Source organism: Spinacia oleracea, chromosome 3 (genome assembly GCF_020520425.1).
Source record: "Spinacia oleracea cultivar Varoflay chromosome 3, BTI_SOV_V1, whole genome shotgun sequence".
In the NCBI taxonomy this organism is placed as follows: Eukaryota; Viridiplantae; Streptophyta; class Magnoliopsida; order Caryophyllales; family Amaranthaceae; genus Spinacia; species Spinacia oleracea.
Window position 1 is genome coordinate 99830530 of NC_079489.1, and position 13942 is coordinate 99844471.

General features: G+C 38.1%; 1 protein-coding gene across 4 annotated transcripts; it reads left to right on the forward strand.

The window, feature by feature from the left end:
• The first annotated feature begins 7239 nt into the window (after nucleotides 1-7239).
• Nucleotides 7240-13074, forward strand: LOC130470449 (uncharacterized). 4 transcript variants are annotated; one of them, XM_056840606.1, is made up of 3 exons: nucleotides 7240-11014; nucleotides 12466-12590; nucleotides 12684-13074. In XM_056840606.1, exon 1 carries the CDS (start codon nucleotides 8548-8550, stop codon nucleotides 10018-10020), a length of 1473 nt encoding a protein of 490 aa, XP_056696584.1. In that variant the 5' UTR covers nucleotides 7240-8547; the 3' UTR covers nucleotides 10021-11014; nucleotides 12466-12590; nucleotides 12684-13074. The 4 variants fall into 4 exon arrangements, with proteins under 4 accessions (XP_056696584.1, XP_056696585.1, XP_056696583.1 ...); XM_056840607.1 differs by having other exon boundaries at nucleotides 7240-12595; XM_056840605.1 differs by having other exon boundaries at nucleotides 7240-12590.
• The last annotated feature ends 868 nt before the right edge of the window (nucleotides 13075-13942 follow it).

A 13942-nucleotide genomic window follows, 5' to 3' on the forward strand; every position in this document is an offset into this window, starting at 1 on the left:
AAATCCTAAATGAGATAGAAAACCGCGAGAATCCTATTCCTAATAAGATTCGGAAATAAGAGTTACGTATTAATTAAAATGCTAACGAGCCTAGAGTTCGTAACGGGCCCAGACGCATTCCGTCATAAAATTGATACGCGCTAAAAGACTCGGATTAATCTCAAACTCTACGGATTTTAAGAATCCGAATCTGACTAAACAAAACTGCCCAGACCCTATTTTCAACGCCTGGCTCTGGGCGCCGAAATCTTCGGCGCCCAGGCCTGGGCGCTGAAAGTACCTGGGTACGTGTTTTTTCCTAATTCTTTGTGGATTAGAACTCTGCAATTCTATCTTTCCACGAACTCTTCCCTATAAATAGGCCCCTAATTTCGACGTGAAAGGACACACAACAACACACAATTATATTCTGAGTATTGACTCCAACCCTTAGCCTAAGCCTCTCGCTGCGAAACTGTTCACGCGTTCTATCGCAATCGATCCATAAATCGAACAGAACGTATCCTGTCCCATAATTGAGATTCGTTAAATAAAAAGGAGAAATAGCAAAGTCAAAGTGGTTAGTTTTCTGAGAACCGTGACGCACCTCTCAAGGGTGCGTCGTAATGTGTCCCTTTTCGATGATTTAATCGCTTTCCTCGCCCTTTTTATGAACTGTTAAACTAACTAAATCTGATTGTTCTATCACGCCTAACAAATATAATATTTTCGGGAAACTGGATTATCATGCTAGGTCCCTTAATACTATTTAAATCAGATAATCACGATCGATCTAGTATTATATGTTGCATATTGATAAAATCAACTCAGATTAGTTTAATAGTTAACGCATGTCCCTTCAATTATTTATGCTGAGCTAGTAAGGATATCTTGCCTCTGGAGTTATCGACGAGCGAAGTACTCCTCTCGGTAGTTACAGTCCCCCGAACCCTCAATCTCTACCTTGCGGGTGTATATTGAGAGATCCCCACACCAGGGATCACAAGGGAACCTACGGCCGTCGTGGTCAAACATAATTGCACTCCCTTTATGTCACGATAATCGGGTTTTGTCAGTTTTTCTCATTGTCGTTAAAAACTGAATGGCGACTCCTATATTACTAGTCAATTGGGTGTATACTCACGGGAAATCCAATTACACTTGATTGAATAAAAAGAATCGTCACACCCACGAGGGACGAGGTCACGCATTAGCCTCGCGCTTTTTCGACCCCTCACAGTGACAATGGTATAATTATTAGTTGATATAGGGGTCCCTATGTTTTGTAACTTAAACCTGTCAGTATTGAACACCTTTTTGATGTGTAATCATGTAGAAACTAGGAAGGCCAAAGTAACATCCATATTGGTGGAGGGAATTGGAATGTCCTGTTTGATTTGCGTTCCTTATTATTTGCAGTTATGTTGTTCAAGATAATGAAGGGAGACACATATATTTTGTTCCAGGCGTTCGTTTCAGAAACTTCAATAACTGAATGTTTCCATGTTATTAACTAATATGATGTACAAAAGCAGATGAAAAATCAAGCCAAGGGTGTGAGAATAATACGTGATGTGTTCTCCACCTCATATTAAATATATCCCATATGAAGTATAAGTTCAACTTAAATCATCTGATATTGTATCCCCACACAAAAAATAATCTGATTGTTGGTACATCAAGCTTGTAAGTTGAAGTGAGTTTAGCGTCAACATGTATTTTCGATGACTTGGAGATTTAAAATTTTAAAAGTAATAAACTATTAGACTTAATGCTCCTAAAAAAAAGTTAGTTCTTACTTCTTAGTGTTGACCCTTAGTGTTGACCCTAAAGTTTTGATGATGACAAAGCAAACTCCTGACAATTGATTAAGTTATGTTGCATAATAGGTTCCGAGATCCTTAGAGGGATAATGCTAAGTTAAGGAGATCCTGAGTTGGATAAACTAAGCAACTAGGAATATAAGCAAGTAATTGATCCTTGTCAGACACTACATTGAAGAAATAATCATTAAGCAAGGCGAGATCCTTAGGCGAGTTCCTAAGGCGAGATCCTCATATATTATGTGGATCCTCGATGTTCCAGAGAAGGAACAAATTGGGAAGAATTCGAGTGAAGCTTCTAAAGGTGCAACATGAAGACTACAACATATGAGTTTATGTTTAGGATTTATGTAAGTATTTAATATTGTTTATACGTAATTTGGAACAAAAGGAACCTAAGTATTTTGGTACGTTTTAAATTGAAATATATTAACTGTAATTATAAAAGAGTTTTAATTAAGTTGGAAAATCTTTGTTAATAAATAAAATGAATTTAATTAATAAATGTAAACATAGGATTCTGTTTTCATTCTCCTTGTTTATCAAGCAATAGATTTTCCACGATCCTTAAAACTCTCCCACGTATTTCTGTTTAAACGTGCATTTAGTGTTTTGATTTGGTCTCTCATGTTTCTCTCCAACTATGCCCATGTTACTGAGCAGTAACAGTTTGTGGGTAGTTGAGGAGAACATGAGTATCCAACCTTAGGTAAAACTCCTCTATAAAAGGAGAAGAGTTTTGGCTTTTCAAAACACAACTAATTTCTACAAAATCTATCTTAAAGAGCTTAAACGTTTTAAAAGAATCAGTTGGCAAAATAGAGTGTTCCTTGAGTTCCTTATTACTTTGAGCTTTGTTACGTACTAGAGTTTTATATCAAATTGTATTTTGGGTTTAAGGGTTGAGTGATCCTTAATTGACTTAGAGTTAAGTCAAAGAGAAACAGAGCGCTAAGTTAAGTCAAAGAGAAAAGGAGCGACTTAGAGTTAAGTCAGAGAGAGAAAGAGGAGCACAGTAATCAAAGGGGATTGCTGTGGGGAACTCGTGTTCGAGAGGAACTCGAGTTAAAGAGTTTATTTGTAATAGAGCTATTGCATTAATACAAAAGAGTAGTGAGGTTCTTCTTGATTAGGGTCAAGAAGGTTCTTCCGTTTTATATCTTTCTTCGCTCATTATTCTCAGTCTCTTTATTGTTTAAATTCCGCAAGAAACTTACCCAAGTTCCCAAGAAACAATTCACCCCCCCTCTTGTCAAGTGTTCCTACTGAACTATCAGTTGGTATCAGAGCAGGATCTCACAAAAATACAGGAAACCCTGTTGAGAAAAAGTTCCTGGAAAGGATGAACGCTTACGAGAAACTCGAGGAAGGTTATTCCACTCAAAGACCTCCAATGTTCAACGGGAAATTCTACACCTACTGGAAGAACAGGATGGAGATCTACATCAAGGCAGAGAACTATCAAGTCTGGCGAGTCATAGAAGTCGGTGATTTCGAGGTAACAATGACCAATGCTCAAAATGAGGTAGTTCCTAAACCCATGTCTGAATTTACTAAGGAAGATTTTGAGAAATATGAAATCAACGCAATGGCTGTGAAAATCTTGCATTGCGGCCTTGGACCTCACGAACATAACAGAGTTATGGGGTGCAAGAGCGCAAAGCAAATCTGGGATCTCCTTCAAATAACTCATGAAGGAACTAATGAGGTCAAACGTTCAAAAATTGATTTATTAATGTCTATGTATGAACGTTTTGAAATGCAACCAAGAGAAACAATACAGGAAATGTTTACTCGTTTCACTAATATCACTAATGAACTAGTTTCTCTTGGAAGAAATATTCCCTCTGATGAATAGGTTAGGAAGATCCTAAGGAGCATGCCACAGGATGATAGATGGAGAACCAAGGTCACGGCATTGTTCGAAACAAAGGATTTCACCAAATTCAACATTGAACAATTGGCGGGATCCTTGATGATGCACGAATTACATCTAGGAGCAGCTGTTCCTGAGAATCCCAAGAACCGAGGCCTTGCTCTTAAGGCCGAGGAACAAGAGGACTCAGATCCTGATGAAGAAGAAGCTGCCATGTTGGTCATAAGAATGAAAAGATTTTACAGGAACTCTAAACCTGGAAATCTAAAAGGAAGGAACTCAATGAGAAAACCAAGCGGTTCCAAGCCTGACCAAGGATGTTTCAAGTGCGGAGAATCAGACCATCTAATCAAAGACTGCCCTCAGTGGGAAAATGAAAAAGGGAAAGGCAAGGGAAAGGATCTGTCCAAGGAAAGATTCAACAAGTCAACCTTTGCCAAACCCAACTTCAAGAAGGCTATGATCGCAGCTTGGGGAGATGCTACTGACTCGGAAGAAGATGAGGATCAACCAAATGAAGAAACAGCAAGCCTTTGTCTTATGGCAAAGATTGATGGAACAACCCAAGATCCATCAAGAGAAGTAAGTTCCTCAACTCTTCAATCTCTGTCTAAAAATAAGTTAGTGGAATTATTGGTAGAAACTCTAGATAACTTTAAAAAGCTTAGAGTAATAAAGGCTCAAAGTGACAAAGCCTTGGAACTCACCAAGGGACACATGACCTACCTTAATAATGTTAGAACTGATGTACATGGTAGGTTCTTTGCCTTGCTTGATAGAAACACTGCTCTTCAAAACTCCTTTGAGAGAGTCAAAAATGAAAACATTCTTCTCAAAGTGGAACTCAGTCAATATAAACTATTTAATTTAAGCCTAGATCCTAGCAAGTCCACTGAGATTAGCATGGGGGTCTTTAACGTTGATTTGGAAAACTTAAACAGTGAGTTGGTCACAGTAAAGCAACAAAAGGAGAAATTAATCAAGGAACTAGCCTTAGCTAATGCACATAAACAAGCTCCTAGAATCACTCCTAAGTGGATTGAGAAGGCTCAATCTAAGAGAACTGAAGGCCTGGGTTTTTACTATAAAAGGAACAATGGTAAAAAGAAAAATTATGTGGAACTGCCTAGTGTCAAAGTTTGTTCCTTTTGTGGTAATGGTGATCATGTTGTGACTGAGTGTTCCAAAAAGAAGGAACTATTTAATAAAAACCAGAACATTGTCAAGAAGATATGGATTAAGAAAGCTGATCCTTTAGTAGAAAAGGAACTCGAGGAAACCCGAGTTCCTGTATCGAACAATTGATAATATTGCAGGTCCTAGTGAGGGGGAACAACTCGTGGTATCTTGATAGCGGGTGTTCCAAGCACATGACAGGAGATAAAACCAAATTTCTCTCACTAGAAGCCTACAACGGAGGAACTGTGACCTTTGGAGACAACAAGAAAGGTGAAATCATCGCCATTGGAAAAGTAGGAAGGTCAAGTTCCCATTCAATTGATAATGTGTTCCTGGTAGAAGGTTTAATGCACAGTCTGCTTAGTATTTCACAATTCTGTGACAAAGGAAACTCGGTAAGCTTTACTTCAGAAAGTTGTCGAATTATTAACAATAACAGTAAGGAAGTAATTTTGGAAGGAACTCGCAAAGGGAACACATATATTGTGGATCTCAACAAAGTTCCAAGGAACAACTTAACTTGTCTTATATAGTGTTATTGAGGAGGATCCACTTCTATGGCACAAGAGATTCGGACATGCTAGCTTTTCATTGCTTGACAAACTGAGATCAAAGGAACTAGTGAGAGGTCTGCCTTCCATCAAGTTCCTTAAAGACAAAGTTTGTGAAGCATGTGCCAAAGGAAAGCATGTCAGGAGCTCTTTCAAGCCTAAGAAAATGGTCAGCACAACCAAACCATTGGAACTCATCCATATGGATTTGTGTGGACCTATGAGAATTCAAAGTAGAAGTGGAAAACGTTATGTCTTGGTTATTGTTGACGATTATTCTCGTTTTACCCGGGTTATTTTCTTAGCAAGTAAAGATGAAACGTTTAATGAATTTGTTGCTTTTGCTAAGAGAATACAAAGATCCACAGGACGTCAGCTAATACATATAAGGTCAGATCATGGAACTGAATTTGAGAATCACAAGTTTGATGAATACTGCAAGGAACAAGGTATGGATCACAACTTTTCTGCACCTAGGACTCCACAACAAAATGGAGTCGTTGAAAGAAAAAATAGAACCTTGGAAGACATGGCTAGAACCATGTTAATTGCCAGTTCCTTACCAAGGAACTTCTGGGATGAAGCAGTAAACACAGCTTGTTATATTTTAATAGAGCAATGATCAGGGCCATTTTAAACAAGACTCCCTATGAGCTATTAAAAGGAATCAAACCCTTTTTTATCTCTTACTTTAGAGCCTTTGGGTGTAAATGTTTTGTTCACAACAATGGCAAAAGGAACTTAGGGAAATTCGATGAAAGAAGTGATGAGGCCGTGTTCCTAGGATACGCCTTAAACAGTAAAGCATACAGAGTTTATAATAAAAGGTCAATGTGTATTGAAGAGAGTGTACATATAATATTTGATGAAGCTAACAATGTTGATGAAATTCAGGAACAGGAAGATTTCGAAATTGGATTAACTCGTTTTACAGATTATGATGAGGAAATCTCTCCTGGAAGACAGCAAAATGGAATAGCAGATCCACAAACACAAGAAACTTCTACTAACCAAGAAGTTCCTGGAAGAAGAGCCCCTGATCCCGAGGAACCAGAAAATGTTGATCATGAGGAACCAGAAAATGCTAATCCTGAGGAATCAGAAAATGATGATTCTGAGGAACCGGAAGAAGATCAAGAGACCTCTGATGCAGAGGAACAAGGATCCCAGGAAACAGAAGGAACTGAGGAGACCTTAGATGTTCCAGTGGCACAATTTCAACCTAAGCCCTGGAAACATCAAAGTTCTCACCCAATGGATCTGATTATCAGTGATATTAGGAAAGGAACTCAAACAAGGTCTCAACTAAGGAAGTTCTGTGCTTTTCATGCGTTCCTCTCCACAATCGAGCCAAGGAACCACACCGAAGCTTTGGAAGATGCTGATTGGATCACTGCCATGCAAGATGAGTTAAATGAGTTCCAATGGAACAAGGTATGGCATCTGGAACCCAAACCAAAGAATCAGAAGGTCATAGGATTAAAGTGGGTGTTCAAGAACAAGCTCGATGAACATACAACAATCATCAGGAACAAGGCAAGGTTAGTAGTCAAGCGCTACAATCAACAGGAAGGTATTGATTTCGAAGAAACCTTTGCTCCTGTTGCTAGATTAGAAGCTATTCGTATTTTAATTGCTTTTGCAGCCTTTATGGGATTCAAGTTGTATCAGATGGACGTCAAATGTGTTTTCTTAAATGATTTTCTTGAAGAAGACGTCTATGTGGAACAACCCCCAGATTTTAAGAATTTTCGAATTTCCGAACCACATATATAAGCTTGACAAAGCTCTTTATGGGTTAAAGCAGGCTCCTAGATTGTGGTACGAGAAATTATCCAAGTTTCTTTTACAAAATGATTTTAAACGAGGAAGAACTGATAAAATTCTATTTTTAAAACCAAAAGGATCTGACTCACTAGTTGTACAAATTTACGTTGATAATAACTGTTTGGTACAACTAATGAAAATTTTTGCAAAGAACTTGCAAAGTAAGTAAGCAGAGAGAAGCACGGGAAAATGAGATTGGACCTCGGGATGATCAAGCTAAGATAAGTAAGCAGAAAAGTTCCTCACAGGGTATTACTTTTATAGATTTATGCATAACTACTATATACCATTATAAATACATGTGCGTAAAGCATAACTGAAGTTTACCATTGTTAAGGAACAACCAAAAATTTAGAATTAAAATATGTATTTAATTGGTTAGTAATATGAGATACGTGATTTAATTAGTTTCACTGAAATAGGAGGATCAGGGATATATTCTTTTTGTTACAATTTTATTCTCTTTTATTTATTTATTTTTCCACAAATTAATTTATTTTTCTCTTATAAATATATCCTTGAATTTTTATTATTCCACAAAATTTTATCTTTTCCAAATTTTAAAGCTAATGGAACTCACACCCACTTCTATGGATCTCTCATACCCTAGCCCACCTCAAATACAGCAAACACCAAAGGAACAAGCCTTAATAATCTATACACCTCCTCTCCATCTTCCTTCATCTCCTCTACCATCTCCAACAATGGTGAGAACAAGCTTGAACACAAATCTGAAACGAAAAAGAAAATCTCTATCCCCTACTCCTATGGATATCTCACCCATTCCACAACAAATCCAACAAAAAAAAAATCCCCAAATTCCATCACCAAAAACCCTAGATTTTCAAATTTCAAATTCTGAAACCCTAGCCACCATGAGCGGCGGCCAGCCTCAAGCAACCGCCGGCGGCAGCGGCTCGGCGACCGGACCCAACCCGGCCGACCGACCGACCACTGTCACCACGGCAGCCGAACCACATCTCGCCCCCCCGCCCTTAAACCCAGCCACGAATCTCATCTCCACCAACCCAAATCAACCACCGACGGCGGTTCCCAGCCATCCTCACCGTCCGACAGCACCGTCGACGGACCGGTCCTCCCCCAGCAACCGCTCGCGACAGGCCTCCCTCCTCCATCCTCCCACCAATTCGCGATTCCCCCTCCTCCACTCGACCCGATCGCGACCGCTCACCCACCACCAAACCAACTCGCGTAAGATCTTGACCCACAACCCGACCCACTCGCGTCCTTGCAACCCGAACCCGCCACCCTTATCCCTCCGCCCAGCCCAGCACCATCCTCCCCCTCTGTTATGTCGACAGAAAAGACCCACCACCGACCCGCGAAGAGGCAGCGGCGGTCGGGTGGTGGGGTGGTTTTGAAATCGAGAAAGAATGTGGATTGTTCTAAGGGGGAAATAACTCCAACCCGGGTTCTTACGGCGGATGAGGCGAATTCGGTTAAGGCTTTTGCTATAAATCAGACTTGGTGCGAAACTAATCTAGAGGAATTCATGGTAATTCTTAAACATCAGGGATGGATAAGCTTATTTTTTGATTATTCGAAAACCTCCATATTTCCGGATGCTATGAATGAATTTCGTGCGAATTTTAAATGTGTGGATGGTGTTTGTTCTAGTTGTGTGAATGGAACGTCGTTTGAGTTTAATGCTGCTTATATTGCAAAGTTATTGAATGTTCGTAATGAGGGATTTGATTTGTATGTGAAAGGAGCAACTGCTCAAATTAAGATTGGTGTGATGACTAATGAACAACTTGTGAAAGCAATAGGTGGAGATCTTAAAGTTTGCTCTTTAACTAACCAAAGCTTGTTTCCCACCCCTCTACAAAAACTCCTTTTCAACCTTGTTCGTAGAGGTATTGTTCCTCGCACTCAAAAGCGTACCTTGGCCAACCTCTATGATGCTTCATTGATGTACTGCCTTGAACACAAAATACCAATCAACTTTCCTGCCTTAATGATTAAACACTTGTCCCACTGTGTTCCTTCAGATGATAAAGTTGGTTATGCTTCGTTGTTGACTATGGTGTTTCGGAGTTTCTCTGTGGATTTGCGTGACTATGGAGAGTTGACGGTCATTAGTCAACAAATTGTGCAAAGTGATTTATTAAGAAGCATGAATCTAGCAGTAGCTAATGGGAGATTATGTTGGGCCGTGGCTACAGTGAATGAGACTAAAAGTAAGGGGGAAAAAGAAGTTGTTCCTAAGGTGGTTCCTAAGAAGGTAGAAAAGGCTCCTAAGGTGGTTCCTAAGGTGCCAAAGGATGTTCCTCGTGGTAAACGTAGGAGCATAAGGGTAGCCACTAGAGTTCCTAAGGTCATTGTTCCTCCGGTGTTCGTTGACATATCTTGTGACAATGAGGATGATGATGAAAACATAGAGGTATTGGAGGACACTGTTGAATTTGAAAAGGAGGAAAAGGAACTTGCTATGATTGAAAAAATATCCACCCCTGTTCCTACACCAAAGATGGATAGCCCTGTTCCTCAACCAAGGTACATCCCTGTTCCTCCCACTCCTACTGTTCCTTCTTCCTTTACTGGCTTTGGTGGGTTTGCTGCTTTTGGTTCTTCAAGTTCCTTAGGATCTCATGATCCCAATAAGGAGGAACTCAAGGAACAGGTTATCAAGTTGAGAAAGGATATGGACAGAATGATACTACTTCAAGAGTCCGCAAATGCTAAGATACTACAACTCCAGGATCAGGTTACAGCATTGTTATCTGGAGTTCAACCGATGGATTCAAGTCCTTCCCATACTTGAGGATCTCTTTGCCAAAATCTAACCTTGTTCCATCCCATTTTCCCAGATCCCAAATTTTTTTTTTGTGTGTGTGTGCTACATTACGCTTTATGTTTATTTTGGAACTTTTTCTTTATTTTTTTTGGTTTGTACTCCTCTCATGGGATACAGTTACATCCTTTTATTTTATTTCCTTTACTTTTAGTGGAACTCATAACCGAACGTATCTCTAAAATCATGACTAGTTATTTATTATGTTTTCTATTCAAATCTAGTACGTTGGAACTTAACTTTGAGGCTAACTTAATTTGCCAACCGTTGATCGGAGGGCGCTCTAATCGGTATATATTAGTATTGTGTATTTCTACTTTTTGTTAATGCCAACAGGGGGAAATGAATGCAAACTTAAATTAAATTGATCACTTGAGTCCGCCTCACTACTCTCTTCTCGATGTAAGTTTATTAAAATTTTATTTCTCGTTTTTAGTTTAATTTCGTTTATAAAAATTAATTTCAATTTTCCTTAATTTCATTTAGGAAGTTTTGATTAATTTTTATAAAAATGCTTTATTTATTTTATTTCTTAATATTTATGCTAATTGATTATTATTGCATTTAGTGAAAGTTTGCTTTTGTTGTCATCACCAAAAAGGGGGAATATTGTTGACTCTAAAGTTTTGATGATGACAAAGCAAACTCCTGACAATTGATTAAGTTATGTTGCATAATAGGTTCCGAGATCCTGAGAGGGATAATGTTAAGTTAAGGAGATCCTGAGTTGGATAAACTAAGCAACGTGGAATATAAGCAAGTAATTGATCCTTGTCAGACACTACATTGAAGAAATAATCATTAAGCAAGGCGATATCCTTAGGCGAGTTCCTAAGGCGAGATCCTCATATATTATGTGGATCCTCAATGTTCCAGAGAAGGAACAAATTGGGAAGACTTCGAGTGAAGCTTCTAAAGGTGCAACATGAAGACTACAACATATGAGTTTATGTTTAGGATTTATGTAAGTATTTAATATTGTTTATACGAAATTTGGAACAAAAGGAACCTAAGTATTTTGGTACGTTTTAAATTGAAATATATTAACTGTAATTATAAAAGAGTTTTAATTAAGTTGGAAAATCTTTGTTAATAAATAAAATGAATTTAATTAATAAATGTAAACATAGGATTCTGTTTTCATTCTCCTTGTTTCTCAAGCAATAGATTTTCCATGATCCTTAAAACTCTCCCACGTATTCCTGTTTAAACGTGCATTTAGTGTTTTGATTTGGTCTCTCATGTTTCTCTCCAACTATGCCCATGTTACTGAGCAGTAACAGTTAGTGGGTAGTTGAGGAGAACATGAGTATCCAACCTTAGGTAAAACTCCTCTATAAAAGGAGAAGAGTTTTGGCTTTTCAAAACACAACTGATTTCTACAAAATCTATCTTAAAGAGCTTAAACGTTTTAAAAGAATCAGTTGGCAAAATAGAGTGTTCCTTGAGTTCCTTATTACTTTGAGATTTATTACGTACTAGAGTTTTATATCAAATTGTATTTTGGGTTTAAGGGTTGAGTGGTCCTTAATTGACTTAGAGTTAAGTCAAAGAGAAACAGAGCGACTTAGAGTTAAGTCAAAGAGAAAAGGAGCGACTTAGAGTTAAGACAGAGAGAGAAAGAGGAGCACAATAATCAAAGGGGATTGCTGTGGGGAACTCGTGTTCGAGAGGAACTCGAGTTAAAGAGTGTATTTGTAATAGAGCTATTGCATTAATACAAAAGAGTAGTGAGGTTCTTCTTGATTAGGGTCAAGAAGGTTCCTCAGTTTTATATCTTTCTTCGCTCATTATTCTCAGTCTCTTTATTGTTTAAATTCCGCAAGAAACTTTCCCAAGTTCCCAAGAAACAATTCACCCCTCCTCTTGTCAAGTGTTCCTACTGAACTATCACTTAGGCATTTGATTTTTTTTATGTATCATATTTAGTGGGACAAATAATGGATTAGGACACAATGTGGCTGGATTAAGGTAAAATCGTGACTCAAGTTCTTGTTTTTAACCTATAGTTTTGCTAACAGCTTCTGCCTTTTCACCTTTAGTCTTTTTGCAGTTTACCTATGAGTATAAATTTAAAATATGAATCGTAGCCTCGTAGGTTGATTTCTCACTCTAATGAAATTCTATGCAACTAAGTACTCGATATATGTTAATGATAATATAAGATTATATGTATCCTAGTATAAGTAAAATTAGAGTAGTCGTAGGTTTATATTGTTAGAGTTGGAGTAACATTATAATACCTAATTACTTATGTAGTATATATGGTTGCTGTGATGAATGAGATGGGTAACATGGTATCATGAGCAAAGGTTAAAAGTATCGAATTTTTTTTTCCGCATTGAGATTGAGAGTGCAGCGTGAGTTTGAGTTATTAAAACACAAAAGTTTGAGTTTTTCTTCCTTCTTCTGTAGAACATATCATGGGGAAGGATGATGATGAGTCACATATTGACCCTAAGGTCGACCTTGATTACTACCTTAGTTCGAGTGATGGACCCGGAGTTGTGATCACGCCTGTCAAGTTACGAGGAGCCTAAGTCAAGTGATGCTGCAATTTAATTTCTTGTATCCAATTAAGCGATGAATTACATTGTTCGTTTCAATTTACTAATAAAATTTGTGTTATACAGGACCAGTCGACGAGGACGGTGATTGGCGCGGGGGAACGTAAGGATGGACTTTATTTTTTCCGTGGTGTTCCGAGTATTCAGGTGCGAGCAGTGGAGAGTCAGTGTGTGGTGGAGCTGTGGCATCGTCGTATGGGACATCCGTCGGAGAAAATATTAAGGCTTTTACCTTATGTGAGTAATTTTATTAGGAAAAACAATAATGTTTGTGTTGTATGCCCTCGTGCAAAACAAACGAGAGATAGCTTTCCTGTTAGTGATAATAAAGCAAGTCGTATGTTTGATGTTGTGCATATTGATTTTGGGGACCTTACAAGACACCTTCGTCTTGTGGGGCTAGGTATTTTTTAACAATTGTTTATGATTTCTCAAGAGGTGTGTGGATTTATTTGATTAGCAATAAAACAGAAGTCGAATCAATGTTTCTTAATTTTATTGCATTGGTTAAACGTCAATTTAATCAAGATATTAAGGTGATTCGGAGTGATAATGGAACAGAGTTTAATTGTCTACAAGGGTATTGTTTTAGAAATGGAATTTTGTTTGAATCATCATGTGTCGGGACACCTCAACAAAATGGGAGGGTAGAGAGAAAACATCAACATATTTTAAATGTTGCCCGTGCTTTGAGATTTCAAGGCAATTTGCCAAAGAAGTTGGGAGGTGATAAATCCAAGGAAATTTTTACTTCTTCCAAGGAAATTCACATTTTTTGAAAGATGATTTCCTTGGAAGAAGTGAATTATTCCTTGGATTTATCATTTCCCAAGAAGTTTTGGGGAGAATGTGTGTCAAATGCTTGTCATTTAATTAACCGAACCCCTACACCATTACTTGACAATAAAACACCTTATGAACATCATGACTGTCGTTAAAGTTTTTAACGACGAAAATTAAGGCTTTTAATGACGAAATTGTTCTTTGTTAAATGTCCTTTTTCTAGTAGTGTATAATTCTAATTTTGTAATCCTGATAGGATTAGTAATTGGTTTCCTAGTAGAACTCTAAGTCTCTATTTCCTACTCTATAAATATGTGATTAGTATTCACAATTTATACAACCCATACAATATACTTTACATAGATTGTGTTCAAGGGAGAACATAATTCATAGCCTAACCGAGTGCATAAAACCTTAGTAAATATCCTAGTTGATTGAATCTAAGGCGGATCCGAATGTGTTGTGGACTATCTACGGAGGGGCGACACTTGGAGCTCTAAAGACTTGATCTTGTTCGGTTTGGGAGCAGCCAGGGAAGCCAC